Below are 22,889 nucleotides of genomic sequence, written 5' to 3' on the forward strand. Positions count from 1 at the left end.
CTGGATCGGCGCTACGCTTGCGGATTACTGCAGTAATCTATGGTTTAATGTAGTACCAAGTCGAAACACTCCTGGTTAAGAGTAAGCCAGTAGGTACTAACAGCCAGTGCTTGTGCAACCGACGAATGGTCAGCTGTATAAAAAAAATTACAATGAACAAAAATTATAAATAGTTGCCGCTTAGATAATTATGGCTCCACTTGACAGCTTTCATATGTAGTAGTCCACTGCTGTTTTCTTCTTAACATCATTAAATCATCTCTCCCACAGTAGCGCTCCCAAGCGTTGCTCCACCTCCAGGTTTGTCGCTCCCTATTCCATTTTTCTCCTCTATACCCCACGTATAATTGAATAATTAATGCAGGCAATGTGTATGGAGTACGACCACATGCTCAGGCACATACACACAAACACCGTGCTCCATATTTTCAGTACTCTGTATCCATAAGAGGAGCCAGTCATTAAAGCGTCGAGTGTTTGGCTTCTGCTATAAAACTCTGGGAAGTTAATTACCTGGAAACAAAATAAGTCATTGCTCCCAAAAGGATTAGAATGTATTAGATAGCATTGCAACAGATCACATTACGAGCTACAGTGTGTGTGTGTGACATGTGATGGCTCTTTAAGTACTTCGAATGAGATCTCAGCAAATACCACAATTTTATAAATATACCACATATTAGTGCATAGACGAATCATTACGGGCTGACAAAACTGTGACAGATCTTTGTTGTGCTCTCTTCGATCATTCAGGATTAACAAGGAGCCCAGTGTTGAGTTAATCTATCATTAGTCGCTGCATTTTGCTTCATAAAAAAGCAACGATGGGATAACTGCTATTTCATTCTACTGGAAATTTTAGAAAGTAAAAATCTAAAATTTAGCATCCAATTAAGCTATGGACATTTTATGAGGAACTTCTATTTTTGGCTTGTACATATATTTGACTAGGTTGTCTGTCTCAATCCTAGCCAGCCAACAATCTACTTAATTCCTAAGGTTATATAAGCCGTCGGGCCAGGTGCATCTTAACTCTCTGAGAGCTGGTGCTCATCAGAAATTCTCATTAGTTTGGGTAATTGCATGATTATTAACTCTGTATTAATTACCCAAGTTCCGGGCAAGCGTAACTCGTTTGGAGCTATGATGATAAGCACGTCTATGCGAGCAAGCTGTCGTTGCCGATTCGCGCTCCTCATAGCCAAGGAAGACTTCAGGTCCCGTCCTTTGAGAGTATGAACACTTCGATGAGTGAGTGAGTGAGTGAGTGAGTGCCCGCAGGCGGCATGGGACAGGAGCTTTCTTCTTGCCAGTACCTTGGCCTCGAGCACGGCCTGCTACTGTTAGGCAGCGAAGATATCATTTGAAGTCGCGCTATAGGGAATCTACTTGGGCCATTCTCTTTTCCGATCCATCCAAATTATCCAGCCTACGACTGCTTGCATGCAAACATCGTGAAGTGAATATGTGGACATCTTCTTGTTTTCATAAATGTTGAGGCCGGAGATGTGTTGGTCGACTTGTTGAACATTCAGTGCGCTAATTTCCAACACTCGCTTTGCGGGGCTTTCAACAAATGGAAAGGTCGTCGGGCCCTATGGTGTCCTCGTGGCCGAGGGAGGTTCCGGGACTAAGATTAGTTCCTCTAGCACCAAGTATCGGAAGAAGCTAAGGGATACATCCCAGAGCAGAAACCTTTCCTAGTGATGAAGTTAGAACATGCACTATGATCAAGCTTTCTTTCGTCTCTATTTTCCCACACTTCACACGCCAACGACGCGTTTGCTGTTGCCGTCCTCCTGCCTTGACCGTCATCCTACTCATCAGATGGCATTGGAAAAACTTTAAATTGCCAGAGACACGCTTGGCTTGCGCGAACTCACTTTCTCCTTCCCACCAAATGTAGCGTTTCGTTACCCTCATGACTGGCATACGTTGCCTACGAGCATCGTTACTTTTGCGATTATAAGGCTCACGATCGTCAACAATTTCCGGCGGTGCTCTCTGTGGCAGTGAAAATGATCTAATTGACGATGATTCTTAAGGGAGATCCGAGACGACAGGATTTAGTGATATAATATTGTTAGCTTAATTCTCTTGGCTATTTACGTGATACGTTTGATGTTGGTGGCAATTCAGTATCTAGTATTTGATCATTAATAATAATCAGGGATCAGCTGACTCCTCGAACAGTTCGTATAGCTTTTCGAGTCGACGGTTTATGATACGCATAAATGCAACGATAGCACAGGAAACTACTTGTTCGTAGTTATACGAAGCTGAGACAATGACAAGATAGGCAACGAGGTATGAAGAGCGCGGTTTAATTTAGCCAGAGGTGAAAGCAAAACATCCAACATGGCTTCCCGAAGCCAACCAGAGATTGAAAAATACGAACGCCGAGTAAATTGCCAAAGAATTTTTAGACGATCGTCTGCTTGTGTGGTACGTTCATCAAGCACTAAAGAAAGAACTACCCTGTGTGAGAATGATGATCTTTCCACTTTTTCATAGTTTCGTTTGGGGTGCCAAGATGATTTGCAAAATAAACATATCGATAGATAGTCTCATCGCGTTGGTGTCGCAGCGTTTCACGCCTTTATTGCGTGCTGACGTTTGACCGTTCATCGAATTGCTTAGGCTGGCGTGTGGATCACGTACTTAAGGTCGCGATTCTGCCCCGCTGCTTTTTGCACAGCGGCAAATGATAAATAACTGGTCAGATACATATAGACTGTGTAGACCAATGTCGCGTTATATGCTCTAGCCCTTTGATTTGACCAATTGCCCTCTGGCTTGTGGCAGAATGGTTGACTAACTAATTAATGTAACGTTGAAGGGCGTCAGTTGCATGATCAACGGCAAACCCATTCGTTGGTAACGTAAAATTAATCTAATATTTTTCAACATCCTGGCTAGCTAAACACAGCAGAATGAATAGTAAATTTTGGTGTGATAAGAATGCGGTCTCATGCTAGAGAACATAAGTTATGCTAAACCTATGTATAGACTAGATCAACAAAGTACTGATGAGACGCCCAAACTTCTGCGACTAAACTGCGCTATTACTTCATCACGATATTCATCCGGCTGTCTATAATCTACAAATTAGACTTCCCAGCACCGCGTGTTTTATACAGAAGGGCGATTTGAACGACAGATGACTTGGAAGCAGAAGGTTCAGGAAGAATTGAACGAAGGGCTTGGATTTTAAGCAGGTGCAGACCTGCAGGCAACTGCTTCAGAATGGAATTGAATGAGGAGCCGAATTTGTTCCGGTGCGTCACTGGAGACGACAAGTTGGTGTAACGCACAGGCAAAACTACTGTTGTCTATTCAAAAGTAAGGCTACACAGAAAAGATTTACAAGATGTATTTGGTAGTGTTGCTCCAGCTTGTACGTCGCTACTTGTATTTGTCGCACGGTTTTTGCAGGAGGGCTTAGCGCCTATACCTCGATGCTTTAACATTTTTTATTCATCAGATCTAGTCTTTTATGACTATTCGTTGTTCTCGAGGCAATCCGAAAAGGACAAACATTGAAACGAGTCCGGAAATCCTACGAACGCACGATTCAGGTTTACTCTGTACTGAAATGTAGGTTCGAAAATCGTACTAACTACTGGAAATCCGGCAGGGATTACTTCGAAAGGACTGATTGTTGTTCGGACCGTTGAGGTATGTGCAGTTAGTGTAGGACCATATTCCAAATACTTTATGCATATCATATTGTAGGGAAACCTCGTTTTGCCATATGGATTAGCAATGTTTATTTATCCTTCGCCATCACGTTAACTGCCTGTCGCTGTACGAATGGTGGCTATACAAAGAACGTACGACACTTCTTTTCTAGATGTATTCTTCTAGATTTTTAGATGCAGCATACCGAAATCAAATGTCCTGCCGCTTCTATATTTCAAATTTGCAGAAGGGATAACCTTTGAAGGCTGCCTGATTGATGTCCAGTCCGCCCGGTCTGTCATGCCCGGTCCGAATGTTTTTTTAGTTCAGAGTGACTAAGCTACCCCCCGTCAAGCTTGCTACAGATTCCCTTTCGGTGTCTCTTTTATAACAGCGAGCTTCACTTCACTTCACTTCACTTCACTTCACAGAATCTGCAGTATACTAGCAAACGATTTATGAGGTTGCTGCCTTTCGCGTAGTTTTCATAGGAAATCCGAATTTTTTTCCAAGGCAAATTGAACTGGTGGATTGGCAGTAGTTAAAAATCAAGAGAACATTTATTGAAACCGCTTCTATTGATACTGTTGATTCTAGTTGGTATCGTAAAATACCGCTATTTTGCAATCAAGGTAGCAATATACGAGACTTCTATAGTTGATGCGCTTATCTTCAAATTGGCAAAACAAGTACCTTGTCGTTCTACGCGTCGACCGTATCATGGATCGGTGTAGTGAACATTTCATGACTATTATGAATTCCTGAAATGTTCGTTCCTGTAAAAAAAAACGAAAAGAGGTACATAAGGGTTTTGTTCGATTCAGCGTAAAAGAAAGAAAAACTATCTGTAAAGGCCAATTAGCAATCCAAAATGCTCACTTAGGTAGCCACGAAACATGGCCTCTATTTTCAAAGGCAGATATTTGCGAGAAATATCGTTTGTGGATTTGTTGCAAAAAATAAATAGTTGTAAAAGCTTAGATATGATAGTTTTAAGGAGGCACTTGGGAATAGACACGGCTTTATGGATTTGATTGTATTCCTTAGTCTTTACCACAGTTGCTCTTGTGGCACGCTTCACCCTATAGAAACCATGGTGAAACTTTGCGAAGTAATCATTAACCTGCACGGTAGTATTTCTAGCTGGTGGATGATTGCTCGAGCTGAGATTTGCCGCTCTATTTCAGGCATAAGCACATTTATGTATGACAGCTAGGCAAACTTTAGCTCGCATTTTGTCTATACATGGTTGTCTGGGTCTTCCTTCCATTATATCCTGGCCTCTAATAAAAGTGGGTCCAAAAAACTGTGCAGATACTTCCTCTGTAACGCGAAGTTGAATCGACTGCAGCGCTAGCTAGAACTGCAGAATTTCTATTGATGAGAACTTAGGAAAAAGGTCGTGTAATTAAAACGCATATGATGAATAAGTATACCCAGCAATATCTTGTTCTTTTCTACGGTACTTTTTTCAGCACGACGAACGCCGAGTTGCGCAGATGGATACAGCGCGTTTGTATCTAGAACGTTCGACTACGATGCTTCTGCAGGCAGCGAAGACGTGTCTACGGCATCCGGACTGCGAGTGGGCAAGGGAGAACCGAGACACGGTCTTGTTACAAGTAAGTGGCTAGTAGTAACGGCTGAGACAAACAAGTCCATACAGAACTACATTGGTAGACATTGTACTTTGAATAATTTTACCGTCTCCCAATTTCACAGGTCCATTCGTACCTGCCCCAAAAAAAGAAGTGGCCAATCAACATTCGTGTTACGTGCCCACGTATATGTATCCCTACCACTGATGTCGCTACTAGTACTTCTGATTTTGTGCTCACCATTAAGTAAGTGCCGGCAGCAGACAGACGGGTTCCTCAGCGAACTGCCACTAGTTCATTTTAATCGCAGTGGAGCATCTACTCAGTATATAGGAATATGAAGAATTTAATCTTTTTAAGAGCATTCCTTTTTGACGTTTAGTTCTCCTATTTGTAGTATCGTTCGCTGCTTTACGTGGCTAGGCCAGGCCGTTTGATAAGACCATTGCAATAGCCATTCCTGTTAACTTCCACCCATTTTCCGTTAACGCTTCTAGTCTGCTTGGCTAGCGTCGACGATGAGTATCTTCAGGGTTTCCGTTGATCTGGCCAGGTCGGATCGGGCCTGGCCTCTACTCTTTGTACTACCATCTATATAGGCATGCTGACGGCACGACAAGGTACAACAACCCATAATGCACCATACTGTATGATCTACAGCCACAAGTGCATTAATTGGTCACAATCTTAGTCTAAACGCCATAGCCTATACCCCTTTCATGTTTCGAGATTTACGTCCACTATCGCATTCCATCAGACGGCTGGCTTCCAGCACGAAGGGAACTTCGGCTATGCCCGGGTTCGAACCTAGGCCACAACATGTCCTTAAGATTAGCACGTAAATACGTCACCCACTAGGCCACTGTGAAGACCTATACTCCAACATTGCTCTACTAAACCCTACAAGCGCTGTCAGTACAGCTGCATTTTGATTCCATATACCGCCAGTAAGGCTGTCATCTCGAGTCCTGTTCTTGGAAAAGGTTGCCAGGTTAAATCGTCTTATTGCGAGCAAAAGCAGGCTCTGATCTCTATCTTTTCTTATTCGATTTTCTGTGAGGACAGCAGACTTCACTTCTTGTCCCCTGACTCTGTCCACCCTTCACCGCAGCCCCTTTTCCTGTGTCGCTAGACCAACAACAGGCAAAGGGCGTCTGCTTCCTTCTTACTACTAGCCGATACTCACCAATCACACAACCAAAAGACGGGTTATTAAGAATAAGGCGAACTTAACCGTAGATAGATACCATTATAGAGGGAGGGAAGGAAGGAAAAAAGGAAAGCTCGGCCTCCTATCACATTGCCAGAATGTCACATAGCAGGTCTCAGGCCAACGAAACGTCCTAAATATGATACGTCTGCTTTGACTGGCCAGCTCGAAGATTAAGTTGCAGCTAGCCTCGTGATTCACTGAAACACTAGTGTTTCTGGCATTCGTTCGTTTGTTCACGAGTGGTACTGCGACACCTCACGTCGGATTGGGAGGTTGATTCAAATACTGAAGGAAGGAATTCACAAAAGGTCAACACAAATGTGTTTATCTAGAATTTATGATATTGACGCTGTCTAACACTGACAATTAGTAGCTAACATAGTTCTTACTTAGATTACGCATAACGGCCGGTTAATCTCTAGTAGATGAACGTTGGTTGTAATTAATGAAGTCAACGGCATCCGAAATGAACACGCGTTTGAAATGGCTTCTGCAAAAAAACGCTTTTCCTTATACAGCTTTTTTCTGTTCTTTGGCTTCGAGCATCGTTTGTGGTAGTTAGTGTAAGTTAAAGCTTAACTCGATGCTTTATCGTAGGTAGAGTAAATGATTATATCATGGCTTCAGTCTCCCGGTCAGGCAGCATCATCCTATTTAGGGAGTACTGTCGAAAGGATCAACTAGTTGAACGATCAAGCGAATCGTTTGATTCGTTCATCTCATTAATTGCAATCAGAAAATCATTATAGCGTAAGCAGAGGAGCGCCCGCTGGAGTACCAGAGCTGGCGGAATGGATGAATCGAATCTCTGCTCATCGGGATTTTAGTGACATTAAAACGTGACTTCCTTGGCAGAACGTGTCTTGCCTGTTCAACTGATAAACCCTTATCGGTGGCAGTTATTATACGTAGTTTGTATGCACAGTGCTGTCGGTAGTTCGCGTGACGCTTTGTCTACGTCTACATCGATCGTGCTTGCGAGTTTTGCGTTCTCTTCTAAGCTTAAGGGTTTCATTCGTCCAACATGATTGACGTATGAATCTGTTGCTAGAAATTCCAGCAATTCGGCCAGCAAGACCGGCAGTGCAGACAGGATTACGGTGTACTGCACAATACATCAAAGGTTAGATTTGTATCTCGCTAGAAGCCAATAACAAGATCAGATTGCTGGTGGTAGATGAAGCGATAGCATCGATTCGTTCAGTCGCCGCCATTCGTGGGCTTGCTTGCCGACTTGTTCGTCGGTGGTTTCCTGCCACCAAATCCTTGCAATTGGACAATTTCTCAAACACCCATGGGTGGGCTGACCCTTGTGATTGGACGTCGCATCCATTCCCGGTAGGGAAGCAATAATCGACGGTGGTCGAACGTTGGTGACGACGCAGAAGGAGAATATACCCTTCCCTCGTACGATTTCTCTTCTCAAGGAGATCTTTGATACCGCACCCAAACCTCCCTTCAGGACAGTTCTTAGCCTGTTCGGCAGGCCGCTTTCGTACTTCGGACGGATCGGCCTATGTTCCATATATCCCCCTTTATAGACTTACTTGGACAAGATTGCTGAGTGACCTTGTTCATTTCAGCTCCAAGCTATCTTCTCCCTTTTCTTCTTCGACGTGGTCATTACTTACGCGATAGCTATCTACGGAGATGGAGGATGCCCACCAAATATACCCACTGCTCATACTACTACGGGGAGAGTCATTTCTCCGTGCCATCCGGCTATCACTGGGGCCTAAAGCGTCCGTCCTTCATGAGTGAATGCCACCAGCCGTCCGAAGGAGAGCACCTTACTACTACGACAGACGCCTTGTTCTTGCTGCAGATTAGCGACGATGCTGATAAAGAACCGCATCGCTTGCCGCCTTAACACATACGCAAACAAACACCTAACAAATACTCATATTATACATACACACACACACACACACAATGTATATCAATATAGCTACGGCGAAATCGCTTTTGCTGTTTTGCTCTCGAGCTAATATTAAATATCTTATCGATCGTCCTGACTTAAGTGAACTATGGCGACAGCAGTATCGTACACAGAATCTTCAGACAGATCGAGCAAATTAGGAAGAAGGATAAGAAAGGTGTGTCCGACCTGAGACAACGTGTGGACTAACGGCAATTCAATAGAATGACTGTACCAGCGAACACCAGACGACTGAAAAGGAACGTTGTTAGTAGCCGCAGCTGAATCGTAACATGTACTTATCGTACTATGGGCACGTAGCAGTAGCAGCATAATGCCAGTCGAGTGCGTGATCAGAAACTAAGCTCCCCGACTTGATCCCTTACAGATTGCCTTCAAAAGAACTGCAGGGCAACGGCCCACTAATGAGCGATGTACATGCATAGATCATATAGACTAGCTTATATATGCTGAGTTGTCGAAGACTGATTGGAGGTGTGGTCGGAAGTGCCCATGGTTACCGAGCCATTGCCGAACCGAAATGAGCAGGAAGACCTTAGCAAAGAGATCTACTATTGTTTTTATTGGGGCGGTCGGCGGAATAGCAGTATTCTCAAATATAGCGGCGGCAGGGATACGATCAAATGCTGCGTCCGTATTGACCTTTCGCAGAACGCTCGTTTGTTGCAATCGACGCCGCGTGCGGCAAACCGCCGGCCACCAATCATTGCCATCAAGCCAGATCGTAAATCGCACAGACGAACCACAGCAGACCTGCTGGCGGATAGAAAGCGAAAAAAACGCACCAATGAGACGATAAATGAATAGGACGAAGGAAAACAACAATAACGGACGAAGGCTGGTTTGTTGATGCGGCTTTGAACCAACAACTGCTAACACTGTCTATAAGGTTCCCGAAGTTATCTAACCGTGAAACTAGTTAACGCTTGAACAAAAAACAAGCACTTATATGATGTATCTAGGCTTAACTAATGAAGGCATCAGCCTCACGTTCATTTGCACATGGAACTAAGAATGGCAATACTATAGACAGATGTGCAATATCTAATGATAAAGTTTACCTCTAGCGTGTATCACTTCGTGTTCTATTGCCGTGATATGCGTCCTTCTTGCAGATCCGACGAGCTATTGATCTTGTGCACTTTGTAATCAAAGACGGCGTGCTACCTGAACTGTCAACGGCGCGGCGGAGTGGCAGTGCAAGATCGCGGCCAAGGAAATCTTCTAATTCTGCTTCGAATTGGCGGATGGAGGAATTCGACAAATGCTCAACTACCCATAACGCACTTAAAAAGTTCCACGTAAGTGGCGTGCGTACTAATAATCGTCCTATACTATTACGTTGTAGTTAGTGCTAGGTACGATTGCAGACGTACGCACAGGAAGGGTACTTTGGACCGGAGCAACTTATTCTAAGGGGATTTATTTTTGTCCGCGATTTGCATGCTACCACAGCAAGTGCTAATGCTAGGGAATATATCTAAACTCATAGGGTGAACAACATAATAATTACATTTATTCGTTACAATATAAGATTTGTTGAGGTTATTTTACGTGGTACCCAGGTCGAGTGCCAGCCCGTCTGTCTTTTAAATGTCTGTGACAGCTTATGCAGTACATTTACGTACAACTGAGGTCCTATTAGATAAACAAGCAATTTATAAACGTCAGAGCAACGTCCCTTTTTGACGAGGCTCTAAATTAGTAACATGTAAATAAGTGAAGGCAGACGTGCAATTTCTGCGAATGTTGTGCACTAACAGGACTTGAATATCCGAGCTGAAATAGCGCATAGATGCCTGTAACCGCCCCACATGGTTCCATATTGTTGTTCATGCATGATACGTTTATATATTGTTCTATGGCTCAAGGCGTTTGGTGCCAAAGGCTTAAATACTCTACATATCATTATATGGAAATTGATTTCGTGCAAGCAGTGCAGCCTTTCTTATTCATCGTTTGAAATTTCCTTTTAAATTTTAGTAACAGGTTTGCTGAAGCATCGGATGAGTTTTCACTAAACAATATCCACGGTGTTTACCGGCAGACATAAGTCTAAGATTGCACAAATCTTATTTCAGCTATGAGCAGACTTTTAATGGTCCAATAAGGTTAAATGCCAATCACTATTTTGACAATAATGCTCCATCGCACACAAAATCTACCTATGTGTATCCACCTAGTTCGGGAGGAATTGTGGAAGTAGCTCAAGAGAAATTTTTGTAGATGTATTTATCAAAAAATAGAGATCTTTACGGATATGGCGCGACGATTTAGTACTGTATATTCGAAAACTAGGTTTCTATTCGATACAATCCAAACGATAAAAAGCAGACCTTTTCACCTATGGCCAACTTCCAGGGGCTACTAAACATGAATAAGCTGGTCCTAATGGGCCCGCTATGTAGGGCGCGTTTGTCCAGAATGCTGGACGCCGTCATCGAGCGGACCCAGGACTTCACCGATTCTGCATACACGACGCACGAGCACCGCGAGAAGATTCTCCTGCAGTGCGATAGGCTCAAGCTAGAAATCAACCAACTTCTTCGGGTCGCCGTCTCACTGGTAAGCCTTAACTACTCTATATGACAACCGGCAACCTTTTCGCCCATCGTTTTAATTGTCTCTGACCAGGCAGCACAAGATAGAATCTCCCTTTCCGCCAGTACACTATTCTCATCGTTTTTTTGTTCATTATTGCTTTTCATTGTTCGCGCCGCTGGCTAAATCATATGGATGCATGTTATTACAAGCCATTCCATTTTCGTACCCCTTTTACATTGCCGAATCTGCTCCCTTCAGCCAGCTACCCCTTTTCCCCAAGATTCGCTTCTCCACTCTCTCGACTACTACGGGGATTCGCTGAGAAGCACACACACACACACAGTATAACACACTTTAATTCGAATATCACACATTCGCGTAGCTCGTCGTGTTGATGTAGAAACACTTTGAGCCGTTGGTGTTTGTTGTTGTTTAAACATTCCTTTTCCCCCTCTGATCTTGATCGTGTCGAGCGGACGCAGTCGCCGGCGATCCGTACGACAGACAGCCCCTCATATGCTCCTCTATCCAACTCGCTAGGCAATGAAGCGACATGCCTAGACGTCAGATGAAGACGTTCGTCGTATATAACAATACGCACTAGACATTCGCTAGGAACTCTATATTAAGTGCCGGAGGCCTTAGCAGGCATCCTTTGTTTGAATGAGTATACGTTAACGACTAGTTTTCCAGGTAACGACTAGCGGCCCAGGGCCGCGACCCATCCGAAAGGCCCTAGCACCACTATGACTCGGCCTTATTCCCGCCATCGTTGCAACTGGCCTATGACTAGTTGTAGCGTGTATTCCCTCATATAAGTCATATTTCAATCTTCCGTACGGCTGGCTTGCACCTAACAGTTGCCTAGTAGCATTAAACATAGATGCAGAGCTGCAAGACGTGCTCCGCTCCGCTGTATACTTTGATGGCGCTGTTGCTCGTGAGTAAGCTCGTGAGCTTAGTACGGTGCGATAGAGACGATACCGATAGAGTCAATAACGACGACAAGTAGGGAGAATTGTTTACATATGTTTTACGACATTATATGCACTACCACGTCCAGAATTGTTGCTGATGTTCATTTTAGCCACTTTCCTCCTCTAGATAGCAATTATATAGCTTTCTGCTGTCTCCACCCTACAGTGGCCAAGCCTCTTCGGGCTGCTGCTGTCGGCATGGGAGGACTATGCAACCAGATCACGTTTGTCATTATTCAGTGTATGAGCCTTAGAAAGAGATCGATTTATCGATCGGCGGCAATACCGTCAACAACAAACATAGCGCCGGTCAATTCTGACACTAATCGGCAGGAAGCAGGACAGCCCTTTTCTTTCGAGAGGGGCGGTCGCGACGGCATGATTTGGCCACCGTAAGTCTCCAGTACCGTCCCTAACTAAATACTCACCGGTCTACAAGCACAGGCACGCACAAACGGGGCTTTCGTGTAGCGTCCTTTGTATTTGTCATGACACTGCAGGTGACGAAGACCCTCGACAGTAACAGCTGCAGTGGGCGATTTCAACATCATAGAGGTCTGATCTATAGTGGAACTGTAGCCGAGTGTGTAACGAGCGAGTGAGGAAAAATGCCAGAAGAATCTAGTGCGACTAACCGTAGGTACGGGCTGAAGCAAACCGTCGCACTGGCGAACGGCAGACTGACCCTGTATCAACGATAGGTGTAAATGGCGTAAATCAAGTGATCAAAAACTTTCGAACGAGCAGCTACGGAGGAAGTAGCTGTGTACAGCCAACACTTTCAAGTATATTTTATATACTTTTTTATGCTAGCAGAACATTTGTAGTACTTTCCTACCGGAAACTAGTCATGGGTAACAATAAAATAGGTTTCGAATTTTTCAAGTTTCCGCTCAAACTTAAACTTTGCAGAAAAGTTTAAATTCGAGCATCTTTTTCAAAAATAATATGTTAGCGTTTAGTACCGTTGTATGCATGGGACGTCTTTCGAGAAAGCAAATGGTTTGTCAGTACAGAAGATACATCGATAGGCAACGGAATAGATTACCCTGGTATTCGATCACTCGCTCGCTCGCTTCGTAAATTGCTGCTAAGCCTGATCCGTGCCTGAATCTGCCATTTCCGTCTACAATTTTTATTCGTTATTTAGTCCTCTTTCGGGAACGCGGTGTCGTTGCTTAGCTCACCAAATCAAAAAGAAATGAGAGATCTGTTGCCAATTTATTAATGGCTAGTTATTTATTTAATACTTTTAGTTATATGAGTCTTATGAAAAGGTCCTCCGGGATTATTCTTATGTGCAACGTTAAGGGCGTGCCCTTCTAACTGAGATAAACTGGACTTATCTAAGTTTTTCCAACAGATTTATGACAATTTTGTTAACCTAAATTATAACACGTTATTTATCTTGGTCATGTTTTTTTCTTTTTTCCTGTTTATAAATATTTGATGATAATTTTTATCAATGCTTATTAGCGCTGAAAAAGGTGCGCATCAGCCACCCAGACCACGCCACCCTATAGACCTGAACATTTACACACCTATTTAAGCAATACTAAATGATCAGTCGGCAAACGAACGTATGTACACCATCTCTATATAGACTTCACGAGCCTACACCAGTATGGATCAGTTTTTAACAAATCAGATGACGACCATCATCTATGCAGGCTCTAATTAGTTTGTACTATTGAAAATGCACTAACTTCAGTTAGGGTGATCGAGCCTACGTTATCTATTGCCGATAAACGGGAGCTGTGTACTAACTGAAAGCTACTAATGTTATTCTAAGTTAGATGATCGGTAACAAGCCTAACGGGATAGCGGGAAACATTTTATTATAGGGCTGTTCACATCTACCGCGCAAACTCGGTATGATTGGCGGTATCTCGGATAGAACTAACTATTAGAAAATGCAAATAAATTCAAGTGATCATCGGATTTTTAATAACTGAACAAATGAAATGTTCAAATGGTAAGTATAGTGTTTTAGGTCGAAAAAACCTAGGCAGATTTTTCCATGTAATTTTTGAGTTACTCTATTGAAGCTGGGTAAGACGCTGGTCTCACCACGTTAACATTTCAGTTCGACTCTGAGCTGAGACCTAAAATGTTTTCTTTCAAGCAACGTTTTTTTTAGCTCACTGCACAGTTAGCTTGGATTAACACCTTCCACCCCCTGGTGATAGATAAATTTAGTCTCCATTAAACCACAGAGAGTATTGCCAAACATTGTGAGACACCAGTGCTCGAAGTTGCTAGTAATTGCCAGTAAATAGGAATTCATAATGGTTATAAAGATAATATCGAATATAGACATCCATTATATGCCGCTATCTGAACTCTATCGAAGCGTTATAGAGTCTAAATTAATCAATTATTGAAACAATTACCCTGAGCTCGGAACTTAATAAAGTTCCGAGCTCACGGTAATTGTTTCAATGTGCTGTTAGCCCATTGATGAGTTCGAGACAATTGGTCTCTGTCGTTTGGAAAGGGCGGGAGAAAAATGCCCCGGGTAGCGTAACTGTGCCAGTCGTGCCGGTTGCCCATGGATTTCGAAAAAATTCTGTCTGCTCATCACACTTAAGATAGCAAAGCTTGATCAGGTCTCATCGGCCAGTATTGCGGAGTTGATACCGTATCGACCCCTTTGTTCATATTAGCTCGAAAGTTCCGGTTCAGCCAATATGACCTTATCGAGCCAGTGTGGCAAAGCTAGAGGGAACTTTGCTAACTTCCGGAAAATACCATAGAGAGGGAATTGGTCGTGGTCTGGCCACCTAGAAATGCTAGGCTTTGTCAATGGTTTTTGGCAATCAATACGTACAGGTCGCCACGCCACGGGGCAAATGCGAGCGTCAGATCAATGCAACGCAAATCTGCATCGAAGGAGCAGGACGCAATCGGTGATCCCGTTTTTTTGACGTTTTAGAACTCGATTTTCGAGCTGCTACTGCAGTGATGCGGCTGGTCAAACGACAAGCAAGCCAGCCAGCCGCTATGAGGGTGCCTCACTGAGCAAGAAGATGGCAATATTCGATAATCTACAGCGGACATAAGTCAACAGAAAAACGGAAAAGAAGAATAATAAGTAGCGGTCTAGCAAACTTTCGCTTTTTGCTGTTGTACGTTTCGTTTTACCAAAGGATACTCTCAATCTACTGCCTACAGTTTCAACGTCACTAAGGTTGATTTAGACGGCTAACGCCGCATTTTTTTAGCCGTATATTTATAAGATGTTGGGCTATTGTTGTAGTTTATCCCTTTATCGAATGTGTTTCAGGAGCAGAAAGGCGATCTACCTCATCAGACGAGCGAGGACCTAGAGACCACTGTTCGACAAACGGCGCAAGCTTCCAATGACCTGTGGATTCAACTGCAGGAGACGGCGCTTTGCCACACCGATGAACTATTTCGCACACTTGACGAGGGTGAACTATTGCAGACGCTCAAAAACGCTGCAGTCACAGGCGAGCTCTCTACAATGGAGCAATGCGCCGATCGCTTCGCAGAACATGCAGATCACGTTCAAGAGGTAAACGATGATGGGATCAAGGCGAAACGAAAATATATATAACATCCACTTACTACATATACATGGTGCTTTCAAAGCGGTAGGTAATCCTTAGCGTAATAGTACCTACTGCCTATGCATCTAACGTTGCTTGGATTAGCAAAAATCAACAAGACCAACGAATTGAGTGGCAATTGTTGTCCTGCATCGTTTTGGGAGAGAAACATATCGTCGAACTCCAAGTGCGAAAGCTATCGAGACCGACTCTCATTTAAACAACATTTTTTGTTTCATCATGAAATTTCACATCTGTATGTACACAGAAAGGGAACCGCACATGTGTCCCATTACTACTCGGTTCCGAAATAGCAACTCAGATGCTTATAGTTGTCCTTGGAAAACAGGCTAACAATATTTTTCGATCTCCTTTCTTACCACCATTACCAATTGGACAGGTGTGTCGATTGCTATACCATATCGCGACAACGGAACGCCTCCAGGTGCAGGCGAAACAAACAGACGCGTGTCTGCGGGCAGTCTCGCAGCACGTTCTATCCGCGTGCCATACGCTGTGTTCTCATCCGAGCAGCAGCACGGCTAGGGACAACGTCGATGTGTTTATGGACATCTGGCGGTCCCTTGTGGATGATTTAGCTTCGATGAACCGCGAGTGTTCAGCGCTCGCCATCAAGTCGATAGCCGACAGCGAACGAGAAAAGGAACAGCTGGTCAGCAGCATGCAGCAGCAGCAGCAGCAGCAGCAGCAGCAGCAGCAGCAGCAGCAGCAACAGCAACAACAACAACAACAACAGCAGCAGCACGCCATGTATATGTCGCCCCTGCCGCCAGCGAGGGTAGGTTATTATATATGCAAAAGCAACAATAATGAGAGCAAGAAGGTCAAATTGGGGTTACTCCTGTGATACCCATTCAGCTCAGCAGATTGCATAGCTAGTCAACTCGGAATTTAACGGAGAACCAATAGTATAGATTTCGTTATCGGCATTGTTTGCAAACGGGATAATTCCTGTTTGTTAACTATTCGAACGGCGACTGCGAGTGCCTACATTTTGCTTTAGCTGGTTGGAATTTCTAGCTCATTGGGCGGACGTAAAATGGGTCTCGAAGTGTTACTCAACGGGTCCAAGTCGATCAATACTGGACATCTAAGCCGTTCGGTATCGTTTGGGTAAAAAAAATAGCTACGCAGCTTACATCTAGCAAGTACCTATCACTCTCTACAAAAAACAGTCTCGAAATTTCTAAGATCGTTAACCCCTAAGTCCCGAGTTTTGCGTTCGGTATCAGCATTAGGCATTCCATGCTGGCTCTGAACTCGAAATGAAGCTTGTCTATGCCCGGGTTCGACCTTAGACCACAACATGTTCCTCACATTAGCAGGCAAATACGTTACCCAGCAAGTTATCACGGGGACAAGATTTTTAGCCTAGATATACCGAATTGCCTTATTGGACTCATTTATCTATTCACACCTTTGCCAACACCAGGTTAGTCAGTCATCTACTTAATGTCACACGAATCTACGCAACTATAAAGGGCTAATTTATTAATGTATTCTTTCATCAATTTCAATCAGGGACACATGGCGGGAGGCGGGGCACACGGAGTGCCCATGGGAAGTCATTCTTTGGGCGTGGGGCCTTTACGTGAGCCTCTTCCAGGGGTGGGGCCTCTGGGAGAGCAGGGCCATTCGATGGGCAGTCCGGTACAAGTGATGAGCAACCTCGGTAACATGGCGAATCCCGCCTTAATGAACGGCGACGGCCGCGTAGCTGGCGTAGGAACGTTAGGAGGAGGGGGATCTGGAAGACCGCCCGACTTAGCCCCCGGAACAGCGCGGACCAGCCACGTCGCCCAGATGCCACCGGGGCAGCAGATCAAGCCCCCGCCACCCGCTCCACCTATGTCAGGTAAGTTGAGATTGTAAACAATAAACAACATGTCTGGCATAGGAAGCTATAGGAAAAAAGTTTTGCTATTCATCAGCGCAAGTGTTGATATTGGTATCGGGTCAGAGGATTTACTATTTGTTATTATAACGTACCCATTTCGTTAGTTTGATTTCTTCGTATATATGGTAATCGGATAAAGCACCCAAGATTTTTTGTGTAGTCACGATACGAATAATGCTCGTCGGGTCGAGGTCGCTGCAGCTAGCCTGGGTTCGGTCACACACATAGGCTACACTGATAATCATTACAGAAACTTATTTAATTATTTCGGTTCTTAGGAAGCAACATTTTACGCAATGTATTGCTATGAAAATAGTTAGTAAACTGCCCCGACGTGCCATTCTACAATGTAATATACGGACATGTGTTATAAACTCAGTGGATTCTTCCTCAGACGCGTTATCTTATTGCAGATTGCCAGTTATAAGCGGTTCTTGCATGTTTTATTAAGATTTTTAGTAATAGTGAAAGGGGTTTAGTATGCGTTTGTCAGCATGCTATTTGTTCTGACGTAGGAACAATCAATTCCTTGGCAAGCGCCGATAACATTTGCGTTATGTGGCGTGTGTAAATTAGACACAAATAATTGGCTATTTGACTCTCTAAAAGTCCATTGAAGACGTCGTAGAGTTCATACAGCTTTAGTAAAGAACTGACTTTATCATTTTTGACATCTAGTTGCTCTCTTCACAAATAAAGACTACGATCTCCTTTATGATCTTACACACCCAAGTGGGGAAAAATGTGGATTTATCATATAGGATGGGAAAACACTTTTGCCAGTTTAGAAAAACCCTTTTGACAGGTATGTGATGCACAATATAGGCACATATATTGTTTGTATATCTATTTCGCGGATACAAAATGGCTACTCGAAGTATCAAATGACTTTTTTTAAGGTATCAAGAGATGTTTACGTCATCTTGTACACTACAGTAAGGCTGCTCCGTTATCGGAACTATACATCATCGCACGGTATCTGCTTATTTCCGAATGAAAATGAAGCGAGAGAGCACGCAAAGACAGCTTGAGTGATAGGAACTAATAAAGGAGAATAAACCTATTACGAGCTTCTAATTGGCCACTGACTAGACGCCGACACTGCTATAATTATGGCTACTCTTTCCTGCAGGCTCTTCAAAGCCTTCGTTGGTACCCAATCGTACAATATACGCTCACCCTCACATTTTGTCTAGCTCGACTCTAACACTGAGTGGGGTCGTGCGTCAAGCAACGTTGGTTATTGACTGCCACATCATTACTCATAACTGCCTTCACACTCCCATCATAATCGCAGCACACAGGTCTACCCATTGTAACATAATCTTCGGCTGCTCCTCTGCAAGTTCTGCGAAGAAATCGCCTTTTCAAATCTCCTATAACGGACCAACCGTAACAGCAGTCGCCACGTACTAGTCAACTGACCTTTGCCCCTCGTACGAGTTGCGTGTAAAGATGACATCAACTTACGCGATCCGATAATGTAGGCGCCTGTAGTGCGTGCTTCCTTAGCCATAAAAGCACCCCCCGGAACACTGCACATTAGACGGCGCAACGGTAGACCTCATAGGCAGGCCTACGTTTTGTAACCAAATGCATTGTAGGAAACCGAATAAACTAGAAAAACCTGTGAATCGAACAGCTACTTTTAGTGGATTCTGGATCTCTTCCTCTGCACGAACCATTGTATTTATACTGCCGCTATTTATATAAGAGACGTTGCATCAGAGGAATGGAAGTAATCCTGTCATATTAGCTGCTGCAGGCCTTTTACTGGCACTTGTCAGGAAACTACTTCTGAATATCCACTCGTGCTAAATCGCCTATTCTTGTTGAAAATGGCGTCCAAGTATGATGCTCTGCCTAAGACCACTGTGGATTGAAACAGATATTAGTTAAGATCTCACATGCCAGCTATTTCAAGGCTGTTGTTGGCCGTTTAACCTGTTTATAATGTCTCTCGATTAGAGAAATGTCCATTTATGCTGTGGAAAAATGTCTACAGGAGCTGCAATCCGATAGTCTTTTATTTGCCAATACCACTGTATGTGCTCCTTCAGTACCGTCACATATATATATATATATATATGTATAGTTCACACAATATAAATAAACTATCAGTTTTCTTTATAATGCGTATTTTTTAGTGTGGGTTTAGTATGGGGTATCTACGACAAAAATGCTGTGGGCGCGATTTTACTACGATCGACGACGGAAGCTCTTTGTAGCCTCTTCTTCTCATGGGGGAACGTACCTAAAACTTAAGGTTTCATTGGGTTTAAATTGAGCGGCTATAGGAAGAGCATGCGTCGAACCATGTTAAAGGGTTGTTATAGCCGCAACCAGCCATTGAGGGATCAAAACCGCATGATCAACAGACGGAATGCAGCCCGTACAAATTTTGGGAAGGCAATGAGGTCGGTGAGCAACGAGGTTTTCGAACACCACTCGACAAAGGCGATACCATAACCACATCATTAACAAGACGACAGTCGTTTTAACCTGATAACGACCCCGCCGTTGATACGACTTGCCGTGTCATTGTTTTGCCTTATTTTGTTTTGGCTTAGAGCACCCATAACAATACTGCGAACAGCCAGCTGAGCCAGGAAAGTCTTATTGTTGGTAACTTCATTTGTTCTCATTTTAGTCGTTTGGGATCGCAGATGATTTCCTGTTGCACACAGTAACTTTGTCAACACGCGTGATACGTACGCATATCCATATACGCGGCCAAGGAATAGTGTTCGTATAGCTGAATGGCAATTGAACGTGGAGAAAATATAATAATACAACGACATCTTTAGCAGAACTGTTCAAACCTTGGATTATTAAGGTGTTATAATTGTACGTTGCTTGGCTAATGATGCAATTCATCATACCTCGCTTAAGAATAGGTACTTCTCTCGTTTCCCCTTAAGATTGAAAAAAAAAAAATGGCCGTTATTAAATTTTTTTTGCTTTTTTTTTGGCCGCTTTAGGCTGAGACCTGCTTTTCTCTTATAATGCGAACCGTGCAAAAGAGATTGGTCCGTGAAGCCGTGTTGTCAAATCAACAGTTGTTATTATTACACCCAGACTGCAGCGGTGATTGATGATGCTCTGTGTGGATTCGGACTTGAATCCCAAATTTTTAATCCCTATTGTCCATCAGCCTTAGTCATGTCTACCTTGTGTATCACTGAATTGTATCTTAATCGAACAATAACAGATAGGCGACATACCCTAATCTATATTCGTGCATGCGACGACGACGACGACGACGACAACGACTACGAGATGTACAGGGAACGATATAAGCCCTCTAATCTAATGAAACAGTTAAAATCCCTTCAATGTAACCTATTAGAAGTGAAATTTGACATTTATATAGGGCTGGTTAATAGCTAGGTCGCTGCGTTGCGAACATGTCGGATGCTGTGAGCCTAAAATTGATTTTGCAGTACCAACATTCTCTTCGAACGAACTGCCTACGCGATAGCACAAAATTCATTTTTACATTGTTTTAATTTAACTAAGTATAAATAGGAACCGAGCATAAATAGCTCGAATGAAGAGATAGTGTTGACAGTCAGTAATCTTGAGTTAGAAAAAAAAAAACACTCCAGCTTGGTTACTGTCCATGTTAAGTTGATAAACACACACACACATATAATCCTTAGTTAAGTAAAACTTGTCCACACGACTGCTGACAGCTGTCCAGCATATTAAAATTGTTCCAGATGGCTCTAATTCAATTGGCTATTTAGTCAGGTTCTATTATATCGTTATGATAACGCTTTAATACAGGAAATTCCATTGATTAGTGTGCGTTTTTTTCATGTTTTTACTTCGCCAACATCTACAAGATTTGTCGCACCGAATGTTCCTGATGCGTAAGAAACGACGAGTCTAAAAGCAAAGTCGGCCTTCCCTTTCATAATTTGGTTTGTTTCACAGCCGCATACAGGCCCCAATTAAGCCATTGCCAATATAAACAATAATGTAGTAGGTCGTAACTTATAACTAGTACATAAGAACTACTATTACTGGTTTATTTGCACCATACGGATATTTTTGTCGTTACCCTCACTACCTTTACGAAGACTATAGACCCATGTATGTACGGTGTATAGCATCCTGCATAAGACCCGAATTCTAGCAACCTCTGGGGACTAGGGGAAGTGGAATGCCGACACGACTAATAGAACTTAACATAACACTATAACCAGGGGCTAATTCTGCTATCAATACTACGACTATTAATATATTTTATAGCCTAACACACTCAATACTCGAAGTACACGTACTAATGCCCCTGGACATACTCCAGGAGCACTACTGCTGAGCTTTCAAGCCGCTTTCTTTTGTATGTACGCCCACCACCCTCACAGCCGAAAACTTGGATTGATTTCTTTGTCTTTTATATATATATATATATATATATATATATATTTTGCTAAAAAAAAAGCAAGGTGGAACATTTTAAGTCAGTAGAAACCGAGATGAACAATGGCTAATTATATAGTCGCTAGCCATGCATTGTGCATAGTTAAATCTAAAAAATTTCTAAGTTATCTAAGAACTATTTAATTTGTCGTCGTAAACTTAAATTACTAGCCAAAACTGTATAAGGAAATATCACATTATGGAATCCTAATGTTTTCCGTGAATTCGGTCTAAAGGAACAGCTATCTTAGCGATTTTTGTTACATGTGATATTCCTGAATATCATGTCGTTTCAATATAACCAGATTCGCTACGATTACCGCTTTTAAACCTCTTACAGGCTCGTTTCAAATGATCTTTTCACAATTTTGCATGTCCTTTCTTAAGATTTTTAGCACGAGTGAGCGAGTTGACGCTGTCGTGTCGGGACTCTCGCTACAAGCTCATCGCAGCCAACCTTGTACTAATCGGCCTACCTGAGTCGATGTACAATTTTGTTGGAGGATGCATGGGCCTTCCTCAAACACTTTAATTACCCCCGATTACACAACAGTTTGTAAAACACACAGATAAATTTCTTTAGTAACATGTTCGCTTTTCTGGAAAAAGTATGGCGGCATAACGTCCTATTTGCTGGATACCGCACTCAGAGCATAAACTTCAATCGAAAATTTGCTTTTTTAAGAAGCTTATCGTCTGGGTCCTCGAAGGCAGCGATTATTTCTGCAAATAATCTTTGCATCGAAAATAAAAAAAATCTGTTTTCAGCAAAAAAATCGCAGACGATCTCTTGGTTTATTAATTAAAGAATCGAGTAGCAAGTAACATTAATTAAGTTAAAATAACATTAATCAAATCTTCTGGTTTTACTGTCGCCAGAGGGTACCTGTCTGACCTTTATCTGAGACCTTTATTAGCCTTTCATTATATAGCGGCTCACTTTGATCGTATTCCTTTACTAACGCCCTTATCGAAACAAAAGTGTTATTAGAAATGCATTTTTAAGCGACAGCGATAAA

General features: G+C 42.9%; 1 protein-coding gene across 2 annotated transcripts in view; it reads left to right on the forward strand.

The window, feature by feature from the left end:
- The window catches only part of alpha-Catr (alpha-catenin related), a 101,243-nt gene that overhangs the window by 74,467 nt on the left and 3,887 nt on the right, over positions 1 to 22,889 (forward strand). For both annotated transcript variants that reach the window (XM_086969578.1, XM_022837977.2), the window contains 6 exons: positions 5,157 to 5,303; positions 9,547 to 9,732; positions 10,793 to 10,996; positions 15,239 to 15,490; positions 15,925 to 16,323; positions 17,067 to 17,400. In XM_086969578.1, coding sequence (XP_086825704.1) covers positions 5,157 to 5,303; positions 9,547 to 9,732; positions 10,793 to 10,996; positions 15,239 to 15,490; positions 15,925 to 16,323; positions 17,067 to 17,400 — 1,522 coding nt within the window. The remainder of the gene's footprint in view (positions 1 to 5,156; positions 5,304 to 9,546; positions 9,733 to 10,792; positions 10,997 to 15,238; positions 15,491 to 15,924; positions 16,324 to 17,066; positions 17,401 to 22,889) is intronic.

The sequence above is a fragment of the Varroa jacobsoni genome, unplaced genomic scaffold (assembly GCF_002532875.2).
Source record: "Varroa jacobsoni isolate VJ856 unplaced genomic scaffold, vjacob_1.0 scaffold_75, whole genome shotgun sequence".
Lineage (NCBI taxonomy): Eukaryota > Metazoa > Arthropoda > Arachnida > Mesostigmata > Varroidae > Varroa > Varroa jacobsoni.